This window comes from Littorina saxatilis, linkage group LG12 (genome assembly GCF_037325665.1).
Source record: "Littorina saxatilis isolate snail1 linkage group LG12, US_GU_Lsax_2.0, whole genome shotgun sequence".
Taxonomy (NCBI): domain Eukaryota; kingdom Metazoa; phylum Mollusca; class Gastropoda; order Littorinimorpha; family Littorinidae; genus Littorina; species Littorina saxatilis.
In genome coordinates this window covers 42100737-42127845 of record NC_090256.1, presented here as the reverse complement: position 1 = coordinate 42127845, position 27109 = coordinate 42100737, and the positions used below count along the sequence as shown (strand labels likewise).

Genomic DNA, 27109 nt, shown 5'->3' with positions numbered 1-27109 from the left:
TTAGTCTGAAAGCTGATACCTTTTTGCTTACTGTGTAAGGGCTTGACTGTCTGCCATGTTCTTCTTGTAAATGTGTTTGAAGACACCACCATAAGCCGTAGGCTGGTTGTTGTTTTCACCTTATGTCGATGTACATTTCCTGAACATGTAAAATATGAATAAACATTGTTTAAACCAAAGCTGATACCCATACCTCCTGCTTTACCTTTTACCTCGTACTCTCCTTACGTTTTTTTTGGTTTTTTTTTGCTTAACGCCCAGCCGACCAAAAAGGGCCATATCAGGGCGGTGCTGCTTTGACATATAACGTGCGCCACACACAAGACAGAAGTCGCAGCACAGGCTTCATGTCTCACCCAGTCACATTATTCTGACACCGGACCAACCAGTCCTAGCACTAACCCCATAATGCCAGACGCCAGGCGGAGCAGCCACTAGATTACCAATTTTAAAGTCTTAGGTATGACCCGGCCGGGGTTCGAACCCACGACCTCCCGATCACGGGGCGGACGCCTTACCACTAGGCCAACCGTGCCGGTCTCTCCTTACGTCTGGACGTGCAGTTTCTGCGTTGCGGGAAAAATGTCTGGTGACAGTATTTTTGTCCTTTGGGGGATATGCGATAGGGCCTGGAGTTACAGATTTTCGTTAACTGAGTCCGGAGTTGACTTCGCGAAGACTTCGCGAAGTCTTTTTACCAAAAATGCAGTACCAAAGCTTCGTGCAGTGAGCTCCGTGAAGTACACTTCGCCAAGTCTCCTTCGCCCAATGAATAAAAGTGAGGGTTGGGAAGTAGCTAAAGAGGGGTGTGTTGGTGGTCACGAAGATAAGATAGAAGGATATATAAGACCCACGACAAAGAAGGAAAAGTAAGCGATAGTCGAATGTAGGCCCTAAGCTGCGACAAAAAGGTCCTTGGGTTGGCACACGTATTGTGTGATAGACTCTATTATCCGGCGTGATATATGATATGCAAGGTATGTACCGGTCACGAGTTTATGTGGTTGGAGCGTTGGTGAGGGGACTGATAGTATGACAACGTCCCGTCTTGTTAGGTTTGGTGTGTTTGCTCACTTTTTCCATTTCTTTTCTTTTCACAATTCTCCTCCAGCGCATAACTGTACGGTCTTAAAACAGTGGGCGTTTTACGGTAACAAAATGTTCTCAAGATCTGATTTCTTGTCGCTCATATGCGCTTAGTTTTGTGAATGCATGCATTCCTCTATATTCAGTGGAATCACCATAAAGATCACTTCTGATTGCCTCCCTCTGAAATCTCACGCCTACTTTTGCCATTCTTGAAATCAGAGCACCATTTTGAAAGGGGTGTTTCTTTCAATTTAGACATGCGCAACGACGCTAACTGGCCATATCAGTTAACACAATTCCCTGTCAAGAACGCACGCGCACACGCATGCATGCACATAATCACTCACGCACGCCAGTACGCATGTACTCACGCACGTAACCGCCCTCCCCCTCCCTCTCCTAAAATAAAATTCAAAAAAAATTGTTCATTTAGTCAAACAAATTTTGATGAGTCGAATGACATGGTTTCCCACGCTTTCTGCTGACTTGAACGTCTTGACCTGTTAATTTCAACAAAACAGCAGATGTTGAAAAATATCGTGTTTCCAGTATACATATATAGGCCCCTACATATATCCACCCTTCGCTTTGTATTGTACGTGGCTTTTTGTGCGAGCGCAGCCAAGTGATGCCAACCTACACAACGAGAAGAATCAAAGGCAGCAGAGTTTGTGACGTCGCTTTTGCTTACATGGTCTATCCGAGTCAGTGGGGTGAGATGACAAGGGCTTGTGTTACATAGTTGATTATCTCGTTAGCACTCGACGGGGGAGCTATCCGGCGTTTAAAGAATTCGTCAGTACTTTCACGAAACGGAGCAAGTGCAAAGCTATCATCGACGTTGAGTGTTCTCCGCACAACTATGTTGATTAATAAGATGAGCAAGGAACTAACTTTGTTTCGTTGCCACTGATTTCGGTTAAGATACGCCACACTTTTTGAGTACGCGTCACTTCCGATTTTCAACAAACATGATTCTAACAAACTTGACACTTTTCCGCGTATTACATTCAAATTGGCGAAACATGATAATGCCTACTTTGTGTGTTTGCTATGTACTCTTTACGCGTCGTTTGTTCCTCAAATTGTGAGGTAAATTGGTGGACTGACATTCTGGAGCCAATTATGAGGTCGGATGAATGCTATCAGACAGGATTAAACTGGAAGAAAAACAGGATTGGCTCAGACTAAGATCGCTGGAAATCATGAAGTCTCCGTCTCCCTATTAATTGCGTTATTTAACCGGTTGATTCCAGCGTTGACTTGTTAGCTTTCGTCGTCTCGCTGTGGTGAATTAATGTTATTAGGGGTTTGTTTTGCTGCCTTCCTGCTTGTTAGCTTGGGGTGGGGAGGGGGATGGAGGGGTGGGGAGGGGGTGGGGGAAGGGCGGGGAAGTAGCTCAGTTGGTAGCTCGCTGATTTTGTATCCAGTTGGTCGCTATCAGCGTGAGTTCGAACCCCACGTTCGGCGAGAGATTTATTTCTCGGAGTCAACTTTCTGCAGACTCTTTTCGGTGTCCGAACACCCCCCGTATGCACACATGCGCACGAAAAAGATCCCAAGTTCACAGCGAAAGTCTCAGGGCTTGGAAAACACGAAGACACGCATGGTGGTGGTGATTCGGTTTCCTTTGAGTTCTGTTTGTCTGTCCGGCCACTTCCGTAGCCGCCTCATTTGTAGCGGCCAATGTATTCTTACGTTTGCTGGGGTAACTGACTAGTCAACTTTGACACCCAGGTCTAAATGGGCGGTGGTCAAGAGAAGTTAGAACACAGGTGCGTATTTCTCTTTTTACGCCGCCTTTATGTAATAAAGCGGCGTATAGGTTTCAATCTGTCCATAGACCAAACTGAGCCTGGACAGGATAACAAATCCAGCGCGCTACCGACTGAGCTACATCCCCGCCCGGTCAGCGCTCTTAATTTGCATGCACGTTCAGTTGAGGGTCACTTCCAATTCACTAACCCGGTGTTACTCTCTTATGTACACTTTCACAAGCTGTCAGTCGCCTGGGCACTTTTCTAGCCCACTTCAATCCTCCGCTAAAGTCATCTAAGTGAGTGTTGTTTTGCGGCCCTCCCTGGCCGCTCCCTGCACCGCTTGTTTGCACAGCAAAGCGTGACCGAAAAGCAGGGGTAGGGGACTTTTGAAAGAACCTTGACCGGTGGACTGGGTATGGGCCTGAATGGAGGGATTTGACCGGGGGGTTAACCGCAGGGGAATGCCGTTAGAGCTGTTCATTTGATCTTGTACTACTCAGGACTCCCCACAGACGCCCCTCCAAGAGGGTCCGGGGACCACCACTTTCAGTTTCTAGAGGGTCCATGGACCCCCATTGCAGAATTGTTGAGGGTTCCAAAAGTCCAAAAGCCGAAAAGTCCCGTTGTACTCATAAAACATTGTGGTCACGCATCGTTTACTGTGAAGTGTCTTTATCATTGACATATTCTAGGTGGACATGGCACACACACACACACACACACACACACACACACACACACACACACACACACACACACACACATATACTGTTGCATCGGTTTCAACCTCCTTTCCGATTTCCCTCGCGTGAAATTGACATCGGTGCTTGCAAAATCTGAAAGCTGTACCTCAAGTACGTAATAGCTGACGATTGCAGTCTGCAATAGTATCTACAGTACGCACGATAAAGGGAATTAAGGGCTTCCCAGGACCCCCTCATTGAAATTTTAGTGCGTCCTGGGACCCCCTCTACACATTTCTAGTACGTGTTTTCGGCTTCTAGTGCGTTTAGGACGCAGGGACGCGCTTAATGGGCCCTGCTACTGCTTGGCACCACCCTTTCATGCTTTTATAAAACACTGCCTCTATGAATAGAAACAAATACTTAGCTTCACCTTTCCTTTTTGTGTTTCCATAACCATACCCAGACATTCTTGCTTCCCCCTCCCTTTTCTGTTACAATAAATTCTCATATTCGAAAAAAGCCTGCATTTCCCATGACAGCAGACATTCAAAACGCCTTTGCATATGCCAGTTAATGAGTTTTCTCTACAAAATGATATTTTCTTGATACCGCGTCTCGAGTCCAAACCATTTCAATGTGAGATATTGTCTGTTGCATTCTTTCTGTCGACATTCACACCAGTCATGCGAAACGTCACTTGAAAAGAAAACATTTCAGTGAATAGAAGATTCTGACAGGTGCTTCAATAATGCTTTATCAATGTATGACCTTTTCATTCTTGTATGACTTTTTCTAATGGCTGTTATGCTATATGGCGAAATAAATTCTGGTTCTGGTTCTTGTTCTTGTACGCTAAGCCACCATTTTATTTATCACTCCTAGGCGATGATTTGTTCAATGGAGAAAATATGTGTCTGGAAAACACACACACACACACACGCACGCACGCACACACACACACACACACACACACACACCCCCACACACACACACACACACACACACACACACACACACACAAAAGCTAAGACATACATTCACTGGAGAGAGAGAAATGTGTGCCTCCTTTTTATTTGAACGTAGAGCCAGAACCTTTTTGCACACCATTGCATTGTAAACTGTACACACATCGCTTGTCTTACTTTTCTCTTACCAAACACTTACCATAGCACCGGTACGGGAGGGGGGAAGTAAAGCCGGGGGGCAGGGGGTTAGGGTGTCAAAATATGTGTTCCCGAAAGACAATTATAGACAACTGTATCAATAAAGAGAACCGGTTTTGATTAAAGAATCTCGATATTAACTTTCATGCTGTACTGTTATCGCGAGTTAGAGATTTGGGGGATATCCGTGCGGCAAATTTGAGTAACCCGTGGAGACTGTTGGTCAGTCAGGTCTTGAACTAACCAGCGGTGTTGAGCCAGCTGATTAAAGGTGTTGATCCGTTCTGAAGAATGGTATGCTATCACGCCTCCCCAGTCAAGGTCACGTTTCATAACTCGGGCTGTGCGCTAGGTGGTTTTTTTTGTGCTATGACAACGGCTTCTTTGACATTAGCGAAGAAATAGAACGATAAGAATTTGAAATGCTGCTCTGTCATCTGTGAATCAGTTTCCTAAAAGTGGGAAGAAGGGTAATTTGTGGAAAGTTTCACTCTTTTTTCCCAAGCATAAGCATAAGCCGTTACATATACTATTGAAGGTAAGACCCCCCCCCCCTTTCCCAACCAATTCTGTTCACACACACACACACACACACACACACACACACACACACACACACACACACACACGCACACACACACACACACACACACACACATATATCTATATAAACGCACACACACACACACACACACTCACACACACACGCACACACACACACACATCGACCACACAGCGTTCACGACGAATACTCTTTCACATGTTAAAGATCTATTAAGGGAAATACGCCCTTTTTAGGTCACAAACCCTTGATATACAGTAGAACCAGCACGACCCCCACCAACCCCCACCACCCTTAAGACCCTCCCCCCCCCCCCCCAAAATGTAAGACTTGATACCTTGATTGTTCACATCTTCTGTTTATAGCCTCTATCAATTTAACCTCTATTTTAAAACTAGCGGATTAAGAAACCCAATTTTCTCAGATATTTGGGAGGCTAAAAAGAAGGGTTCCATTGTATTATGTCAATATCTTGCACCTTTATTGTGCGCGTATCTAATATCTAAACCGCAAACGCCTCAATATATGAAAGCGTGACAATGGTGGGCAAAGTAAGGCTTCTCGTCTACCTTGCTCACGCCCACGGCTGCAATTATGATGTGCGGAGTGCCCCCACCCCCCACCCCACCTTTAAAGGCGCACTCCTTGCCATGTAAACGATGCGATTTACCACCCCAGATCTGTCCAGGCTTTTACATTCAATTAGACCACCCCTCAACTTGGACGCATACCAACAATCAACTGCCCAGCTTCTTTTTGTGCAAGGTGGGAGATGTGTTTTTGCATGAACTACTTATGTAAATCCTGTTTGAGGGGCCGGGGGAGGACGTTTTTTTTTATTATTTAAAAAATTCAAAACAGCTATAATATAGTGCGTAAGAAGAAGCTTTTTTCGGGACGATTAGTACGCTATTACCTTGTGTCTAAAAAGGTTAAATGCTACTCTACCCTTGTAAATTAAATCACGCGCAGAGGCATCCAGCTGGGAAAGCTGGACACAAGTCATTTTAACAAAAGATAGTACTAATCGTCCAGAAAAAAAGTTTCTTCCGAAGCACTGCTAAAACGTTGCTTTGATATTTTTTTAAAGCCAAAAACAAAGAGACTGCCAACGTTCCAAAATTCAGAATAAAAAACAAGAAAGGTAGGTTGTTGGAACGTTTGTTATTGACAACATAATGTTGTCAATAACAAACGTTCCAACAACCTACCTTTCTTGTTTTTTGATTTTGATATTTTTTAATTAATAAAAGAACTTGAAAAAACGTCCACCACCTGCCCCTCAGCCAGACTATAACTGACAATATTGTCAATCAGCGAAATGTATTCATCCAAAATTGTCCACTCCTCATTAGAAACAGTCAAGTTGTTGAACTCTGTTATGGGTTCAAGTGGAGGGATGTTCCTATCCCAGGAAAAAGCCTGGACAGTTCGACCCGAATCAGGCAAGGCAAGACAAAGATAAGGCAAGGCAAGACGACTTTTTTTTCTTTCTTTTTGTTTTTAAACATTTAAGGTTACATGAATTAGGTCAACAGCAACAACAAACCAAAAACCAACAAAACAATAACCAGACACAACTCTTTATTATCAAATATCATTAAGTTGATAAAGAATTGATATAAAAAATACTATCCACAAATGGGTAAAGAAGACAGACTTTTAGACATGGGAAAATAATCACAATTCTTTCTTAATGTGCTAGCAAAATACACTTAATTCAAGAACACTCGCGTATTTTGTTGATTCAAATAAAATGTTCAATTCCATTTCTTTTTCACGCGGAAAGGACAGTGTCTTTCAACAATGGTACCCGTTTCTGCCCGCTTTGCGTGGGCAGGGCGTGTCAATGCTCTCTATGTGCCAAAGTCTGGCGGCTGTACCTGTAAAGTAGACAGGTTGTAAAGAGACAGGTGATAAACTGTGTGGCAGGAGTGAAGTTGTGAAAGAGACCCTGATACTGATACCTACCTGTTTCATTCAAGTGATAATCCAGCAGTATTAATTGTGGTTTGCTTGCTATTTAGCCTTTGTCTGGCTCAAGACTTTAGCTCAGTCTCGGCCTCGGCGTGCACCTGAACGCGCACGTGTGTTTGTGTTTGTCAGTCTGTCCTTGCGAGTGTTTTATGCGTCATGTGTCTGGGATGGTATATGGCCAACATACTTAAAGGTGCATGCTGACACACACACATGGTCGCACGCACACACAACTGAACACACACAAACACACAGAAGCACGCACATCATACGCATTCACATACAAATACAAGCACGCACGCACACACGCACGCACGTACGCACGTACGCACGTACGCACGCACGCGCGCACACACAAACACACACACACACACACACTCACGCGCGAACACACACACACACACACACACATGAACACACACACAAACACACTCACACACACACGTGCGCGCGCGGACGCACACACACACACACACATGCACACACGCACTCACGCACGCACGCACACACACACACACACACACACACACACACACACACACACACACTCATACTATCACGGTCACGCACATTTCTGTTACACACTTGCAACTGCAATATCTGTGCATAAATTCAAGTTTTAAAGCATATAAATAATGTAATACATTTGATTTATGCGCTCCACCCAAGATGTAAAAAGATTTCAAGCATTAAATTCGCTGTGAAGACGACGTATTATCGCTTTCAAAATATATGCGCGCTATTTTTGTATCATCATAATGCTTTAAAAACAAAATCACTTTTATTGTGATAGGCGTTGATGAATTATCAAATTCGTAAAATAATCCAAATCCAAATTCAGATAGACTTCTAATGTTCTAAAATTCAGTATCAAAACACAAGAATGGTAGCCAGACAATCTTGAGATAAGTTCTTTATCTGTTTCATAAGTGTTTGTCTGTCTACTTCAAAGACGTTGGGTCGACGTACTAGTATGGCTGCTCCGCCTGGCGTCTGGCATTATGGGGTTAGTGCTAGGACTGGTTGGTCCGGTGTCAGAATAATGTGACTGGGTGAGACACGAAGCCTGTGCTGCGACTTCTGTCTTGTGTGTGGCGCACGTTAAATGTCAAAGCAGCACCGCCCTGATATGGCTCTTCGTGGTCGACTGGGCGTTAAGCAAACAAACAAAGACGTACTAGTAAATGTAACGTTTTGTTTTGTCAGTAATAAACGTTCTAATGACCTACCTTTCCTATGTGTTTTGATTTATCACTTTAGAAATCGCAGCAAAATTTGCTTATTTTGTTCAAAACCAAGACTTCTTGTATTCAAAAGTCAACCAGACTAATCTTCCATGGAGAAACGTTCAGAATGGGAGTTGTTCTCCCGAAATCAACCGCATGCAAAGATTTTCCGTCCCAGGAATAATCGTCCGCAGAACCAGCACCGTGTTTATTCGACGTGCCTCAGGATCCGCTTGAACTAAATATGTACACACATTATTGCAACAACTTCTGTACCCCCAACTGAAAGTACATTATGGATTCCCGTGTCATTTCATGCAAACTTTCTGTGCACTTAAAGGCACTTTACTTGGTTATCTGGCACACTTTTCGGATCAAAGATTTCTTTCACTGGGGTCACGTGACCGCCCCTCAAACAAGGGTACCCCCAAAATCGTCGTGCCAAAAACTTAAGATACCTATTCACTGAAAAAATCATTAATGGCATAGAAAGTTAGAATAAAATGACACGGGAGGGAATGTTTTAGTTGGGGTACGAAATGTGTGGCAATAATATTTTTGCTTCGTTTAAATACAATAAGAATAACCATTGATGCATCGATAAAGATCCAGTTTGAATTTTTTTTAAATAGATAGGTTGCCGTCGTAGGTCTTTAAAAAGGTTCGTACATACGACCTCAGAGCTGTCTTATGAAAAATGTTTATGAACATTTCTTTTATCCTGCCTGACCCAAGTTTCCAGGTGACTAATGATAGACATTAACAATAAAGTTTGAACTTAAATGTCCGCTGACAATAAGGTACTTGTCTGTGTCTCTACCCGGGTCATGGAACAATATACGACTGTTCGTATCTCTGTTATGAATCAGTAACGCTCTATCTTAAACAAACAGTGGGGTGAACAAAGTCTTGGGCACGCCTTAAAAAGTTTACTTTTTATCTTCTGATGTTATTTGATGTGCACCTTTTCTGCTGAACACCATTTGTCTTCGGTGACAAGGTTAACAGTTTGAAGTGCATGTTTCACTGCACAGATATAAATCTTCTTTCAGAGCAAATAAAATCCTCCCAAAATGTGGAGCCCAGTGTAACAATTCCATCGTAACTGAACACTGACAGATAACACCCACGCCATTTCGTTATTTACCGCCAATAAACTTCTGCACACACCTTATGTACGTCAATGAAGGAGATTGTTTGATGTAATTTTTTGTTGTCGAAAAGCAAATCTTGGGGAAAGCTTTTTTTAATTGTTACCGGCTCAACGTAATCGACCTCAAGATTTACAGATCAGCTAGATCGAAACAGCAATGGCTTTTTTGTCCTTCTCTTCAATGAGATATTAAATCAGCAAATGAACTCGAGGTATATGTGGGCCACTCCTTTGACCGTAACTAAACATGAATGTTTGATTCATTCCTCAGATGTACTTTCATCATTCCCAACGTTGAGTGTCGGGAAAAGGTGGGGTGGGTATTGGGGTGGGGAGATATTATTCGGTCGTGGATAGGCGAAAGCATTATAAGCCTCTAAGAAAAGTGCACAATAGTCTATAAATCAGAACACTTACCCTGGTTGTCTGAAATACGCGGAAGATCATATCTCTCCGAAGACACAACTCTGCAGAGGCTGAAGAGAAGTCCAAGTTCAAGATACATTTTGCCATTCTGCTTTACCTTGTCCTTGAACGTGCTTTTTTTTCGATCCAAAAGTCAGATTCTGTCATTTTCTTCCAGCAATTAAGAAGACTCTGGTGATGTAGCCTGGAGTTGTATAAGTGTCTTTAGGGGAGAGGTTGTTGTGAGCAGGGCCGGACTAGGCTAAGAGGAGGTGTTTTTTTTGCCAGTGGTGGTCCAGGGGGATGTTCCCCCTGGCGGGATCAAGGGGCAGATCGAGCCCCTTGTGGGGGTCAGGGGGCGAAGCCCCCTGAAGCTGATGGGTAGGTCATATTCTGAGATAGGAAAATGGTCGCTCCTTGCATGAAACGGCATAAAATAAACAATGATAAAAAATGTTTTAAATAAGTGAGGTACATGTTTAGGCTAGGGGGGGGTGCGCAACCCCCATAACCCCCATAACCCCCCCCCACCCCCCGGTAGTCCGGCCCTGGTGAGGGTGGTGGAAGAGGACAGTGCATTTGCGTGTGTATGTGTGTGTGTGTGTGTGTGTGTGTGTCTGGCTGGCTGCCTGGCTTGCTGGCAGGCCGGCTGGCTGTCTGGCTGTCTGGCTGGCTGTCTGCCTGTCTGTCTCTCCGTCTGTGTATATATATGCATGCTTGTTTGTGTGGGCGCTCGCGCACGCCAGTGTGTGTACGTGCACAATGAACCTCCCACAAACACAATGTTCGTTGCGGGCAATTCATTATCTGCACTAATGTCCATGCATTATATATATCCGACTTGTGTCTGTCTGTCTGTCTGTCTGTGTGTGTGTGTGTCCGCGATGCCAAGCCAAAGTTCTCGATCGATCTTTTTTCAAATTTGGAGGCCGTATTCAGCTACATCCCGGACACAACCTCATCGATGAGATATTTCAACACGTGCTCTCAGCGCGCAGCGCTGAACCGATTTTTAGGTTTTTCTCTGGATCCATTTCCAGTAACTCTTCCTTATCTTCTCCAGTGTTTTCAGCGTTTACCTCCCTTCCTTCGTGTGGCGTCAATCCATATTCCCGTTACTACGTTACTATTTTTAGAATGTCACTGCACTGTCCAGAACGCTTTCCTTGCACCCGTAAGTTGTCCTTAGTGTAAAAGTGAAAAGGTCGAATCAATTTATAGCCACGCGAAAAATACACTGTCATCTATCCCTATATATTTATAGATATAGATAAACATATATATATACGGCTTCTGTGTGTGTGTGTGTGTGTGTTTGTGAGTGTGTGTGGGCAACACCTGTGGGTTGTAGAGTTCTGTTTGTGATGTGGTCTGGCGGCTTTGGTGTTAATCTCATCCGGCACATCCGTATCATTTCTCTGGGTCCCCTCTCACGTAGGGGTCCGGGGAAATGAACTGGCGGATGTCGCTGCCAAAGAAGCGGCAGAATCTAGCCCAGCTAACACTAACATCGGCTACTCAGTAACCGAGTTCTACAGTAAAATCCGTAAACTCATTCGAAGTCAGTACGTAACATCTCTGTCCTATCAACCCATTGATATGAACGATCTACACCCCGATCTCCCAACAAACCTCCTCACTATCTTCAGACGCCTCCGTGCCGGCGGCTGCCGCTTCCATATCTTTAACAAGTCCTGCCATTGTGGAGAACCCTATTCATTTCAACACATTTTCGCTCCATGCGCTACAAATAGAATTACCTTTAAAACCTTATATGACCATATGCAGCTCCATGGTCTGAGTCCCCAGGATTATCTGCGCAGTAGCAGTTCTCTAGGCTGGTCACACAGCTTGCTGCTGTGCCGACTGGTCAGGGACTCGGACATGGGGCTGTGGGTATAACTAAGCCCAGATTATCACATCAGCGTGTTTCAGTTTGAGGTCGAGTGGCTCCCGCCATCCCTCCTGATTCCAGCGACTACCTTCTAGACAACATATCCTCACCCAAGGCCCACTAGTCGCCAAACTGTACATATTGTTTTTATTACCACGGCCTTCGTGGCTTACATCTTAATCCTTTTATTTGTAAAAAGTTTTGAGATTTATTGTTCGTGTTCCTCTTACTTGCTCATCTATTTGGTTTTATTGGTGATCCTGAAAGGTTCCACTTTTTAACTCGATTTGAAATTAAAAAAAATCATTTTACAAACCCGTTATTCAAGATATAGAATACAGACTTATAATTCTTACCAAGAAACATCTTAACTACTTTTCATTTTAACAAATTCCACAGAGCATTATCAACTCAACCCCACCCCCTGCCCTCCTCTCCTTATTTTTTGTTTCTTTCTTTCCTCTTTTTGAAAGCGGACAAACACTCAAGTCCTTAATGGCTCAAAACCGTAGGACTTTTAATATTAATTTTAACGTGTCTGTATGTTCAGGCCTTCCTTCGAAAAGCCATAACATTTATTCTCAATCCCGTTTGAGTGGACTTTGCCTTCAAAGGTGATTGTGGTGTTTCGGCACTCGGTTACATTTGGTGTCGTCGACTGCGATGGGACTCGACATGAAATGTTCAGGCCACTGAATCATTTTCGTGCTGTTCCCATTCCACCTGGGAGGGACCTAAGCTTGGCGGGTCCATAGTTTGGAACTTTGGGGACAAAGTTCATTCAAAGGGGGTCGAGTGTGACAGGGAGACTACCGTCGCCCTTCACAGCAGACTCTGCAGAGTTGTTCGCCTTAGAAGTTGCGGTCTTTCCTTGCATGTACCCGTAAGTTGTCCTCACTGTAAAAGTGCAAAGGTCGAATCTATTTATCGAAAAATCCACTGTCATCTATCTCTATATATTTATATATATATATAGATAGATAAGATATATACGGCTTCTGTGTGTGTGTGTCTGTGTGTGTGTGTGTGTGTGTGTGTGTGTGTGTGTGTGTGTATGTGTGGAGGCAACACCTGTGGATTGTAGAGTTCTGTTTGTGATGGGGTCTGGCGGCTTTTGTCTGTCTGTATGTTCTGGCATTTGAGAAGCCATAACAGATAATATAGGGCTTAGAAATAAGCTCTAAAAATTCTCAATCCCGTTTGAGAGGACTTCGCCTTCAAAGGTGATTGTGGTGAACCGCCACGCTGTCTGTCTCTGTCTCGCGATTCACCCCGGCGAAGCCGGGTATTCCTCCAGTACAAGTATATATAATCATGTTTTGCGATCTCGTCTAATGTCAATGTGAGTTAAAGGGGAGAGTGGGGCGAAGCGCATGCAGTTTGAGCAAACTAGATACATCTTTACTTCTGTTATTGTTTACTTTATCTAATTTTTTTATATCAGCCTTTTTCGTAATGTAAGAAGACTAGGACTACTCACTGCGCATTGAAACGCCACGGCGAGCAGTAAACAAGCATCGGAAATCCGAAACCGCAGATTAAAATGACTGACGAAAAGAGATTCAGCTCATAAAAAAAATAGATAGACTGATAAACGAAGACATGTCTGGATGTAAGGTAACGAAGTCGAGTATTCTGCGTGGGGGTTGGTGTCCGGGTAGAATGACACCTCAGGTGGTCGGGGGTGTGGCGCATCTAAACGGGTTCATGTATTTTACAAGCATGCAGCGCAGCCATGGTGTACACATCTTATGAACTTAAAGGCACAATCCGTCTGAGATCTGGCCCTCCCTTCTCTCCCCCTCCCCACTCTTCCTCTTCCTTTTTTTTTATTTTTTTTTTTTTTTTTTTTTTTTTTTTTTTGTATACATGCCGACTGCTTCTTGATTAGAGTTGGCTTTAAAAAAAATCTATTTTTATAATTGAAATAAACGCCATGTTTGCACAGAAAGCATCCAGGCCGTGTCGAGTTGTGGCATGTGTTTAAGTGAAAGGGTGGCCTTGTCTGATGTGAAAGCCTGCGCACGTCTCAATGAATGACCCGAACTGTTTTCACGAGGAACACTGTCTCTTTAACGTGTGTACGTTTCGATAAACGCGCAGAGAAAAAAACCTGCAGACCACACCTTTAATCGTGAGTGGAAAAAAATAGTTTGTGAACAGAAGCTTACCTGACCGTTAACCTTTGGTATTCGGCGAGGCGTGATTGAGAAAAACATGCCCATCCTAGTAGGGGACATGAGTGGTCTGTTTAACCGGCCTTGTTGACAACTCGCCCCCCCATCCACCCCACCCCCACCCCCTCACACATACACACACACACACACACAAATCTCACCTACATCGCGATACAGATGAACCCCTTTTTACGACCTCAATAAATCTGAGAAATCGGGTCTTAACAAAGGAGGGAAAACTACACTGGCTGTAAATTTGCAGAGGGTATGAACCAAAATTCTGAAGGAAAAAAAAGGTCTTGAAAGAGAGGAAGTCTTGAAGCGGAGGTACATTTACAGAGGTCATGAACGGAAATCTGCAAAAAGGTCTTAAAGGGAAGGAGTCTTAAACTGGGGGGGGGGGGGGGGGGTTCCACTGTAAATACTTTGAGCTATTACTGGCCGTGACGCTCTTCGTACCCCAAACTTCCGATGAATCTTTTCATTGCAATTTAATCTTTATAGTCACTTAGGCTAAGCAGGCATTCAGATGCGGACTTACATGCCTCGCTTGGTTATAGGGCATAGTACGTGTACATCGTTGTAGAAGCGAGCCTACGAACATAATATGACACGAAAACACTGTGTTTCTCTCTCTCTCTCTGTTTCTGTCTGAGTGCGTTTCTCTCTCTCTATGTTATTTCTATGTACCCTTTTTACAACTTTTTACTTTTTCTGATTTTTTTCTCTCTATTTTGTTTTCTTTTCTCTCATCTAAATACCTTTCCATTTGATTTCCTATGTCTTGTTTGTTGTCTGTTTCTTTGCTTGTTAGTCGTGTGTGCGGTTTTTTTGTGGTTTTTATTTTTCATTACCTCTCTTCTTTGTTGTGGTCTCTTTAACTTTCTCCGCATTAATTTTTGCTTTCATTTTATATTGGTTGCATTTAGCATTTTTCATCTATCAATTCGTTCCATTGGTCTGGTTCTTTAGTGGATATAATATGTTTAGTATTTGTTTAAGGACAGGTTGTTTGACGCGGCAATGTGCCTTAAACCTTTATCCTTGTAAAAACAAAGTTCGTTCGTTCGTTCTTTCGTTCGTTCGTTCGATCTTTCGTTCGCTCGTTCGTTCATTGGCTCTCTCTCTCTCTCTCACTCTCTCTCTCTCTCTCTCTCTCTCTCTCTCTCTCTCTCTCTCTCTCTCTCTCTCTCTCTCTCTCTCTTTGTCTCTCTCTCTCTCGTTTTCTCTCTTTCTCTCTCTCTCTCTTTCTCTCTCTCTCTCTCTCTCTCTCTCTCTCTCTCTCTCTCTCTCTCTCTCTCTCTCTCTCTTTGTCTGTCTCTTGTTTTTCCCTTTCCCAAACAGCGCGGCCCCACCCCTGTAAATACTAACCTTTTTGTATATATAAGAAGTATCATATACGCATTCAAATTGCTTTCAACTCTCTTTCAAAAGTAGCATGAATGACTTTGCATAGTTGCGGCGGCGGAAGAATTGCGCATGATTACATTATAATTAACGACACGAAGACTAATCTCTCGTGTCATGTACGTGATAAACAGGAAGAAAAGAGTTTTTTCATAACAGTGATTCATATGTAATAAACTGAAAACCGTTTTTGATTCAGCGCTCGGTGGGGATTTCTTGCTGACTTTTTCACGGGCGTACGTGAATAGCGAGACGAAAGGAGTTTAATAATAACAGTAATTTAGATGTAATAAACTTAAATCGTTTTTAATTCAGCGCTTAGTGGTAATGTTTTGCTGCCGTTTTCAGACTGCAGCTCACCTTTGGGCGTGGCCAATGGAACTGTCAGCTTGCAGCAATTGCAGGCATCGTCTACCGCCCAAGAACTGCAGCTTTCGTTCGCACGGTTCAACTGTTGCACGGGTGCGTATTACTGTTGTCGTTCTGTCTGTCTGTTCGTCTTTCTGTCTAGCTGACTGTCTATCTGTCCATCCATCCGTCCGTCCGCAAACCTGTCTGTTTATCTTCACATGCATTTCTCTCTGTTTGTATGTGTGTAAGTCTGTGTGTTTGTCAGTTCGTATTTCCCCTTCTTCTTTTTGAACCAATCCTCCCAGCCTCACTCACCTCCCTCATCCCCCTCACCCCCAACCCGCCCTCGCCCCTTAAGCCCGTCTTTGTTTTCTTGTATGTGATGTGTGTGTGTGTGTGTGTGTGTGTGTGCGTGTGTGTGTGTGTGTGTGTGTGTGTGTGTGTGTGTGTGGTCTGTCTGTCTGTCTGTCTGTCTGTCTGTCTGTCTGTCTGTGTCTGGGATAATTTGCTGAATACACTGTTCAGGAAACCTGATACTCGGGCGGGTATGTTTTCTCATTTCTGAGTGGGTGTTGCATGAAGAAAAAAAAGGTGTAACCTTGTTTTTAATCACAGCAGGAGGGCGTGATTTAAATTCCTTTTACTGCAAGCGATTAAGTTGCATATTCACAAGTACCGCTTACAATTCCGGGTGATTCTTTCACTGCATTTCTGTAGATGATGGCGTGAATGGAAGACTTAACCATGTCTGTACAAAAAGTAAATATCAAAAGAAACTGTATCTCCCTGTCTCTCGCAACCCATAACCTCCCCGACCCACCGAACTCTGTCCCAAACCCACCCCAATTCCTTTTTTAATACCCCCTGTCTTAAAACTTCTCGCTTAAAAGACCATGTTTTCTCATATTTTTCTTTCCTTTCATAACCTCTGTAAATTTACCTCCACTTTTGTAAGACTCCCTCCTTTTTCAGACCATATTATCTCAGATTTGTGGAGGCCTTAAAACACATGAGTACCGGTGTATGCATGTGTTTTCAGAAAAAATTTTCACAGATTTGTGGAGGCCATAAAAAAAAACAAGAGAATTAATATATACAAGTGTTTTCAGACCAGATTTCTTCAGATTTGTTGGAGACCTTAAAACACAGGATTACTAATATATGCATTATGTTTTAAGACCAGAGTTTTTATGATTTGTGGAGGCCATGTGTCTTGAGACCAGATTTTCTGAGACCTTAAAGATATACGATACCGATATATGCACAGCCTGACGGTGACCTTACGGTTACGTTTCTACTACTGATATGTTGAAGTCACCGAGACAAGTATCGTTCTCGATGTGTTCGGTTGTTGTTGTTTTTATTGATGTCGTTTGTCTTTAAAACACAAGAGTAGTCCTCACCGTATGCATGTGTTTTTAGACCAGATAACCTCGGCTTTGGTTGGAGGCCTTAAAACACATAGTTACCATTATATACATGTGTTTTCAGACCAGCTGATCGGTGCATGGTGCCCGGCAGTGGCCGCAGCGGGGGAATGGCTGGAGGTGCGACTGCCCCGTCCATCCAACGTCACCGCCCTGCTGTTGCAAGTGCCAGTGGTTCAGGACGGCGTGCTGGCTGACGGAGAAGACTCGCCCACCCTGGACACCTTCTCCGTCTTCCTGGAGCTCGCTGACTCCCCGCCTGGCCTTCTCACTCCCTACCGCGGCCCGGCCAACGATACAGATGTGAGTGTCACGACTGAAAAAATCATCGCATGTTTCTTTCATAATATGGTCGCTATTTTAGGGGCCTGGTACGTTGTAGCTCTCACTCAGTACCGCGGCCCAGCCAACGATACAGATGTGAATTTCACGACGGAAAACATTCAGTGCCTGCAAGCATGTACTCCTATCTTTCATATATGGTCATTTTTAGGATGGGGGGGTGAGGGGGGGGGCTGGTAGCTCTCACTCCGTAGCGGGGCCCTGCCAACGATACGGATGTGAGTTTCACGACAGAAAACACTCACTGACTCAGTGCCTGCAAGCATGTACTCGTATCTTTTATATATATGGTCGCTATTTTAGGGGCCTGGTAGCTCTCACTCAGTACCGCGGCCTGGCCAACGATACACATGTGAGTTTCACGATGAATAACACTCAGTACCTGCAAGCATGTATACACATTCTTGCTGATTATAGTCAGTTATAAGGAGCAAAGAACATGCAACTCAATATCAACAGTTTGAAAGCCTGAGGCGAGTAAAATCTTTATTTTATATTATTTTTGTATTTGAGCAATCCAAACATACTGCTCTTTATCAACGTCATCCGATAGGAATACTTACGGCACCACCCTGTATCTTTCATATAATTATGGTCATTGTTGAGGGGGGCTGGTGGCTTAGTTTGAAGAGAGCTGGACTTGTAACCCTCGGGTCCTTGCGTCGGTCATTCTGTCAGAAGTGTAGATGGCGGATTCCATCGTCGTTTTCTTCACAGTTTGGATGGTTGGACAGTTCAGTAAAAATTCAAGTTAGGTCTTTTAATGTTGTTCCTTTCACGTGTAAAGAATGTGATCATCCAAATGTAAAAATTCTTCCTGTAGCCATATGTGTAAATGAACAGTGAAGAACATGGAAAAAGCGAAGAAGTGAAAAAAGGAGGAAGGGCTAGGGCTGGGGTGGGGTGTTGCCGTTAGTAGCAACAGATACGGTGTTATAATGAACATCCCTTGAAAGAATTGTTTTAAACGTATTTGTCGGCCTACAAGGCGGTACAGCGCATTAGGCGCACCACCCGTATTTAGAGGAAAAAATTAAACTGTAACTTGCCGCTACCCTGTGTGCAGGAGTTCACGGCCAACTACACTGCGGGTGTCTACCAGCTGGACCTGGGTCAGGAGCTCACGGTGCGCAGGGTTCGAGTCCAAGTGGGCAACTTCACCACCAGGCCCTGCTTTCGCTTGGAACTTCTCGGCTGTAGCGCGCGTGAGTACAGCTATCAAGAATAAATGAATTAATTAAATAGTTTATACCAAAAAAATATCTAAACAACGAAGTGACTGTGGTAAGATGAACAAAGTTAAAAAACAACAAAGGAATACTGTACTCACCAATACAAGAACGAGACAAGACGAATTTTCGCTTATGGAAGCTTCATCAGGAAAAACAAGAACACAAAAGACAACAAAAAGCAGATTTAGTAATTCAATGTTTTACTTCCCCCAAACAGAATATTGCTGCCTAAATAGCGGGGGGTGTTGGAAGGGGGGGGGGGGGAACGGTACACGTAAAACTCCGCTTGTATAGAACGCGAGTGTACATGGGAATTACAGCTTATCTTCGCAGAAAAAGAAGACACGTTTTGTGACAAACAAACAACAAGTCGCGTAAGGCGAAAATACAATATTTAGTCAAGTAGCTGTCGAACTCACAGAATGAAACTGAACGCAATGCCATTTTTCAGCAAGACCGTATACTCGTAGCATCGTCAGTCCACCGCTCATGGCAAAGGCAGTGAAATTGACAAGAAGAGCGGGGTAGTAGTTGCGCTAAGAAGGATAGCACGCTTTTCTGTACCTCTCTTTGTTTTAACTTTCTGAGCGTGTTTTTAATCCAAACATATCATATCTATATGTTTTTGGAATCAGGAACCGACAAGGAATAAGGTGAAAGTGTTTTTAAATTGATTTGGACAATTTAATTTTGATAATAATTTTTATATATTTAATTTTCAGAGCTTGTTTTTAATCCGAATATAACATATTTATATGTTTTTGGAATCAGCAAATGATGGAGAATAAGATAAAAGTAAATTTGGATCGTTTTATAAATTTTTATTTTTTTTTACAATTTTCAGATTTTTAATAACCAAAGTCATTAATTAATTTTTAAGCCACCACGCTGAAATGCAATACCGAAGTCCGGGCTTTGTCGAAAATTACTTGACCAAAATTTCAACCAATTTGGTTGAAAAATGAGGGCGTGACAGTGCCGCCTCAACTTTCACGAAAAGCCGGATATGACGTCATCAAAGACATTTATCAAAAAAATGAAAAAAACGTATGGGGATTTCATACCCAGGAACTCTCATGTCAAATTTCATAAAGATCGGTCCAGTAGTTTAGTCTGAATCGCTCTACACACACACACAGACACACACACACACACGCACACACACACGCACGCACATACACCACGACCCTCGTTTCGATTCCCCCTCGATGTTAAAATATTTAGTCAAAACTTGACTAAATATAAAAAAGAAGATATTTAGGTCGACTGAATGATTTAATAGATGACACGTTTTTGGTTTACAACGTGTTTAGAACCAGCCATGAAGGGCCTTTCGTTTACATTCAGAGAAGGCTGACTTTGGACAATTTATCTTAACCTTTCGTAAATGTCACCTGTAGCTTGGCTCAGTGTTTCTACGGAAAAGCAAGAAAAAACAAGGGATAGCAAGTCTTCCACATCCCATAAAAACCCGACAGAGTTATTTCCGAAAATTATCGGATACTTCTGCTATCTATACACGTCTGAGAATTTGTTGAATTTCAGCTGAAGGCCTGGTGCCCGCAGCTATCGAACCCCCGTCCGTGAGTCTGACCTACAGATCTCTGGAGGACATGCAGCTGGTCTGTTCCCTAGGCAACGACCTGGCTTTCGGCATCCAGTACGAGGTCACGTGGTACATGGACGATGATAACGTGTCGGTCGTCCTGCTGTCCGACAGGGAGAACTCTGCTGTGTACCCTGTGACGTCAGACAGTTTCAGCAAAATGCAAACAGTAAGGTTGTTGGTCCATACTGACGCTCTGACAATGGCATGAGTTTTTGGTACAGTCGAACCAGTGTCTGTAGCGACCACCCAAGTGATTGACCAAATTTGTCCTCATAAACAAGTGGTCGCTATAAAAAGGTGCATTGTATTCAAAACAACTCGTTGGGGATCCTTTGATTGATCCATAGGGGCAGATGGTCATTTTCGAAAATGCTGGTTCGACTGTACTTGAGAAGTTTTGTTTTGGAGCAATCTGAGAAAACGAAGCATTTTGATGATCGTGAAATGACCATTTATTGTATTCTGGGTTTTGGTCGCGCTGGTACATGTACGTTAGTTTTGCAAAGATTGTGCGTTGTACGGAGATGGTAAAGTGGCTGTTTCTTAATCATTAGAGTTAACTAACCAGTGCATAAGATTATTTGAGCTTTTGTTTGATAAATGATCAACTGTTTTGGGCAGTGTGTTTTATTGTGTTCTGTGTTGCTGCAGTACCGCTGTGCGATCGCTGCCTGCTATCAACCTGACTGTGAAAACCATCTTGCTGAAGCGTTAAGCAGCAACGTCTACCGTCCAGAAATTTTGGTAAGTGAAAACAGCGTTCTGAAGAAACCATCTCATATTTTTCGGACAGCACGAGTGTCCTGTCATTTTTCTCACTGTCACATCCATGTAAATTCTGTACTCTGTTTGATTTGCATTGTTATCTTTGTTGTGAGAATAGGTTAACAAAATCAAAACAATCGGGCCTCAGCGATATCTCGTATTGGTGGTGGTGTTGTCGATGGTGGTGGTAGTGGTAATGACGACGATCGTGATGATGATGATGATGATGATGATGATGATGATGATGATGATGATGATGATGATGATGATGATGATGATGATGATGATGATGATGATGATGATGATGATGATGATGATGATGATGATGATGATGATGATGACGACGATGATAACGATAACGATAACGATGATGATAATCACATTTCTTACTTTCCTTCTCCAGCTCGAGAACTCAGGTCCAGTCAATCTGGAGGAAGGAGGAGCGAGCGCTCTCATCAACTTCACCAGCACCGCTCCCCCCTCCCTGTTCTGTGTGGCCGGCGGTCAAACTCCGGACTGTACGGTCACTGTCGTGGCCTTCGCTCAAGATGACCTACCCTTCAAGTGTGTCAATGCCAGGATTCTACCCCAGCTTTTGTTCCCCGACGGTGATCAGTCAAAACTGTGCTCCGTGTCATTGACCAATCAAAACTGGAGGAGTACCAGAAGTGTGACGGTGTCGGCCAATCAGGACGTCTGGTGGGACGGTACGACCAACAGCACGGTCACTCTGACCGTTAGTCTCGGGAACCAGAACTTCTACTCCGTTTCGGATAAGTCTTTGAGGGTAAGTGTTCTTTGGTTTAAATCATGTTTCATATCTGTTAAGATATTTGTAAATTTGACATTTTTAACTATGAACGCAACAAGCCTACGACTTATGTCGTCGGTTGTTTTCAAAGTACATGTATTCTTTTATGTTCTTTGATTATCTGCTATGGCTACGATGCACTCAGGGTACCCGGATTGTAATGGAACTGTCTTTGTGCAAAACATCCTCTGACAATAAATTGTTTCCGTATAATTAACTATTATTGAGAACTAATTTCAGGCAGCATTTGTTGCTCATGTTAATTGTCGGTGTCTGCTTGCAGTTGAACATCAAAAGGTCAGCAATAGTTTCGTATTATATAGCCAGTGTGCGTATATATATACCCTTGTATGCAACGTTCTTAAAGCTCAAAAATATGTGCATCCCTGCGTACATACGCTAATGACCTCAGACAGAAAGATATTCAAGGAGAGAGACAGAGATAGATAGAGAAGGACAAAAAAAGACAGAGAGTGGGAGGGGCAAACTTATTTACTTCCAACTGATATTTTGCAGTCAAACGTCCCTCCTACACATTCACTTATGCCCACTGTAATAGCACTTAGCCTTATTGCCACAGGTGAATCCGGGTTCATCGGGTACAAGCTGCGTGCTTCCGCATACATATTGCTTCTCCCAAATTCATTGATGATGTGTTCATTGCAAATAAAAATGTCATTCATTGAAGAAATATTCAACTGATTTTATGCCTCTCTTTCTTTCTCTCTCTTTCTTTCTGTCTGTCTTTCTGTTGTTTCGTCTGTCTGTCTGTCTGTTTGTCTGTATGTCTGTCTTTCTGTCTCTGTTGCTGTCTCTGTCTGTCTGTCTCTCTCTCCCGCTCTCGCTTTCTCTGCCTGTCTGCCTATCTAATGTCTGTCTGTCTGTCTGCCTGTCTGTCTGTCTGCCTGTCTGCCTGTCTGTCTGTCTGTCTGTCTGCCTGTCTGTCTGCCTGTCTCTCTCTCTCTCTCTCTCTCTCTCTCTCTCTCTCTCTCTCTCTGTAAATAAAGAATTTGTCATTGTCATTGTCATTGTCAATGTTGTCATTGTCTGTTCCACTATCAGTGAAGTATCGTGATTCAGGTTGATAAGAGCTGTGAATGTATGAAGTGAAACTGTCCATACACGGATGATGGGGCGATTAAGAGCATGATGCATGAAATGTTAATGCATGTTTTGTTGCTCTAACACCTTCTCCAGACACTCCCCTTCCTACTGTCGATGTTGGTTTACACACACAGTTTTATTTTGGAAGCTTTTCCTTTTTTTTCCCCTCGGTCCTTCATAACATAAATTAGGAAAACCGTTTTTGTCTTGTAAAGGGATATTTGCATAATTTATGGGTCAGAACTGACGTTTTTTTCTCGATTTGTGGGGGTAAAACATATAGTTTTGGGGAAACAATCATTTTCAAGAAGAAGATATGTGAAGTATGCTTTACTTCTCTTCAATTAGACTCCACAAGCAAAATAGAGCATTTTTCAATATCAATGAACAGATTTTGTTCTCGGGGTTGATATCATGGGCACATAGTACATTTCGGAAATTGGGCAAGTAATTGTACCCATTCCTCGGTTGTTCATGAAAAGTCTTTCTGTTATTGGATAGGGACATAATTCTGGGCATAACACAAGAAAAAGCAAGAAGATTGAACAATTAGTCTGGAAGATGAGTATTTCCCAATTACGGCACTGGTGTTCAATTAACGAATCTAATAAAACAGCGTCACGTCAAAAGTTTTCAAAATGATGTCAAATGTTAACTTATCGCTTTGATAATGATCACTTTATTTCAAGGAAAAGGATGACGGGGAAAAACATTAAAACGCACAATGATTCTGCGGTGCTCAAAGTACCTAAACATACTGAGAGAAAAATCACGTTTTGGGACAACATTTCCTGACACACCAATCACCACTGTGGAGAGAATTGATCGTTAGCTGAATAAAGTGTGGTGATAATTCGCCCAGACGCGGGTGTAACAACCCATCCTTATTGTCAAGGAGGCGACGGTACTGCTTCCACGATGACGCCATTGTATTGGCACCACATATTGCTGTAACCAAGGATAGTAATCCCACTACTTGCTGGTGTAGCTGAGGGCCTATTGGCCCTCTCAACTAGGCAATTATCACATAATGGTGTATCTAAGGGCCTAGTGGCCCTCTCAACCCTGTTACACATATTAATATCATGACGTACTGGTGTATCTAAGGGCCTAGAAGCCCTCTCAACCCTGTTAATATGATATACTGGTGTATCTAAGGGCATAGCACTCCGTCATAGCAGCCCTCTCAACTCTATTATAATATTGTACTGGTGTATCCAAGGGCAGATACGCGCTCTCAACCGTGTACCAATCACTGGTGTATCTGAGGGCTTAGTTACTGGCCCTCTCAACCAATTAACACAACTGTGTCTCATTCAGTCATTGTCTGTAACAGTCATCAATAAAACAAAGCATTTAAACACATATACCATGGCACATTCAGCGCTCTCAACCGTGTACTAATCACTGGTGTATCTAAGGGCTTAGTTACTGGCCCTCTCAACCAATTAACACAACTGTGTCTCATTCAGTCATTGTCTGTAACAGTCATCAATAAAACAAAGCATTTAGACACATATACCAAGGGACATTCAGCATCAACCTCCCACTACAACTGCCGTGCATTGCCAGTTCATCTGCACGTCCCTGAGGATTCGGTTTTCACATATAAATCATTCTGCACTCAGAGCTGCAACAGCTCGAATGACAACAGATCGGAAAACTTTGTACATTTTGTAGTAGCCCTCATCAGTCAAGTGCACGCCATCCCTGTAGTACTTGGACAGTGTAGCAAAACGCATTAGGTTTTCATGTTCAAAACGTGCAAAATCAAACTGTACAAAATGCATATAATCTATGTCTTTGATCAGGGTTTTCATCTCTGCATTGGCGAGAAAAGCCTTCCTGTCATACAATACCCATGATCGGTCGTTCGTACATCTAGGTAATAATAGTTGTGTCACACAAACTCGGGGAACGCCCAGCGCACGGTGGAAATAGGAGGCCGACGAACAGCTCTTCCACATCGCATGAATGCACACGATCGTTGTCGCCAATCATGACAACAAGAGTGTCTGGCTTCACCCGGCGCACTTTCCTAACAAAGGCGGGGCTTGTCAAATCCTTGACTCGTGCCCCACCCACGCCGTGGAAATGCACCGAGGCTCGCTCAACATTGAAACTCTCGCAGACACGCCTTCCGTTCCCCCCCACCACCACGCTGAACGAATTCCCCAAGCCTTCGTGCATGCGAGTGTCCGACAAACAAAACTGTAGCACGTTCAACCCTCTTGACAGAAGGAACCAATACCCACGCTTCCAAAGTAGGTCAGACCTGTTGCACTTGCTGAGTAGTACACGAAGCCTTTGCACACTATAACTACCACTCTCACGAAGTTTGTTTACTTCAATTGAAATCCCATGCGGTACGATATCAACACAGATCGAAAAGCTTAAAAAACAATGATACTCGCCGGGATTATTGTCGCTTTTCTCTCCTCAAAAGCTCAGCAAATATTTCGGCTGTCACTGTTTACAGTCAGGATGGTTGTGGGCTATATTTAGAATATACCCATCATCCTGTTTTACCCCACCCCGTGTCATCCGGGTTGCTCCAAAACAAAATCGTCTGCTTCAGGAGCAGACGGCAGAGAAATAGTGTACATCACGTACGGTCATGATCTGTTGCATAAATTCCCTTGATTTCAGTAACTCTACATTCACTTGAACTAATTTTACGGGAACCCTAACAAGATTCGTGCAAACCTATCCTTAGCGGATTATGACTTTATTTATGGAGAAAACCCGTTCTTTTCTGCAGCATTTCTGCATAATGACATCTTTCGCCGAAGCAGCGTTTTTTTCTGCAGCAAAACATTTTACTGCGCAGTAAAATTGAAATCAAGAATGCTGCAGTAAAACGGTGCTGTTGTTTTACTGCAGAAAACCTGTTTACATTTTTTTCTGCAGCATTTTGTACTGGCTCTTGGCGGATTATGACATTATTCAGTTATTCTGGAGAAAAACCGAAATGCTGGAGAAAAACTGTCTTTTCTGCAGCATTTCTGCATAATGTCATCTTTCGCCGAAGCAACGTTTTTTTCTGAAGCATAATGTTTACTTGGTTTTCTGCAGCATTATTGCGATTAACTTTTTCTTCAGAATAGTCTGTGACAGTTTTTCTGGAGAAAAACGAACGACCTTGTAAAGTAGCGTTTGTATTCGTCGCCCCCTGGGATAGTATAATAGTTTGTTCCGCAGTGTACCAATCAGAAGGCGTGTAGCATAAGGGCATTATATTCAACTTCACAATGGCGGCCGAACGTGAACAATTTCTGAAGCAAATCGAACACGAAGTGGACTACTGCGTTCGTCTGGGAAAATGTGACAATGTTGCTGACAGGTGCCATTGTTTAATTTGAAACTTTGAACTTCCGGCGGAAAGGAAGTCAGACAGACAAAATACATTCGTGTCACGCACAACTATTGGTAATTCTGGATGAGTCCATCTCTCGACAGAGGGGGGCTCGCGTGCTCCAACATTATAATGAGCCAGTACAAAATGCTGCAGAAAAAGTGTAAACAGGTTTTCTGCAGTAAAACAACAGCACCGTTTTACTGCAGCATTCTTGATTTCAATTTTACTGCAGTAAAATGTTTTGCTCCAGAAAAACCCGTTGCTTCGGCGAAAGATGACATTATGCAGAAATGCTGCAGAAAAGACAGTTTTTCTCCAGCATTTCTGTTTTTCTGCAGAATAACTGAATAATGCCAAAATGCTGAAGAAAAAGTGTAAACAGTTTTTCTCCAGTAAAACATCACCGTTTTACTGCAGCATTCTTGATTTCAATTTTACTGCAGTAAAACTGTTTTACTGCAGAAAAAAACGTTGCTCTCGCGAAAGATGACATTATGCAGAAATGCTGCAGAAACAAACAGTTTTTCTCCAGCATTTCTGTTTTTTCTGCAGAATAACTGAATAAAGTCATAATCCGCTGAGGATGCAAACCCTTCGATCAATTGTTTTGT

At 43.1% G+C, this 27109-nt stretch overlaps 1 protein-coding gene across 2 annotated transcripts in view; it reads left to right on the top strand.

Annotated features, from left to right (window-relative positions):
- Positions 1–27109, top strand: part of LOC138981980 (uncharacterized) — a 275745-nt gene that overhangs the window by 6377 nt on the left and 242259 nt on the right. For both annotated transcript variants that reach the window (XM_070355180.1, XM_070355179.1), the window contains exons 2-7: positions 15848–15961; positions 17342–17580; positions 18686–18824; positions 20397–20626; positions 21112–21204; positions 21629–22012. In XM_070355180.1, coding sequence (XP_070211281.1) covers positions 15848–15961; positions 17342–17580; positions 18686–18824; positions 20397–20626; positions 21112–21204; positions 21629–22012 — 1199 coding nt within the window. The remainder of the gene's footprint in view (positions 1–15847; positions 15962–17341; positions 17581–18685; positions 18825–20396; positions 20627–21111; positions 21205–21628; positions 22013–27109) is intronic.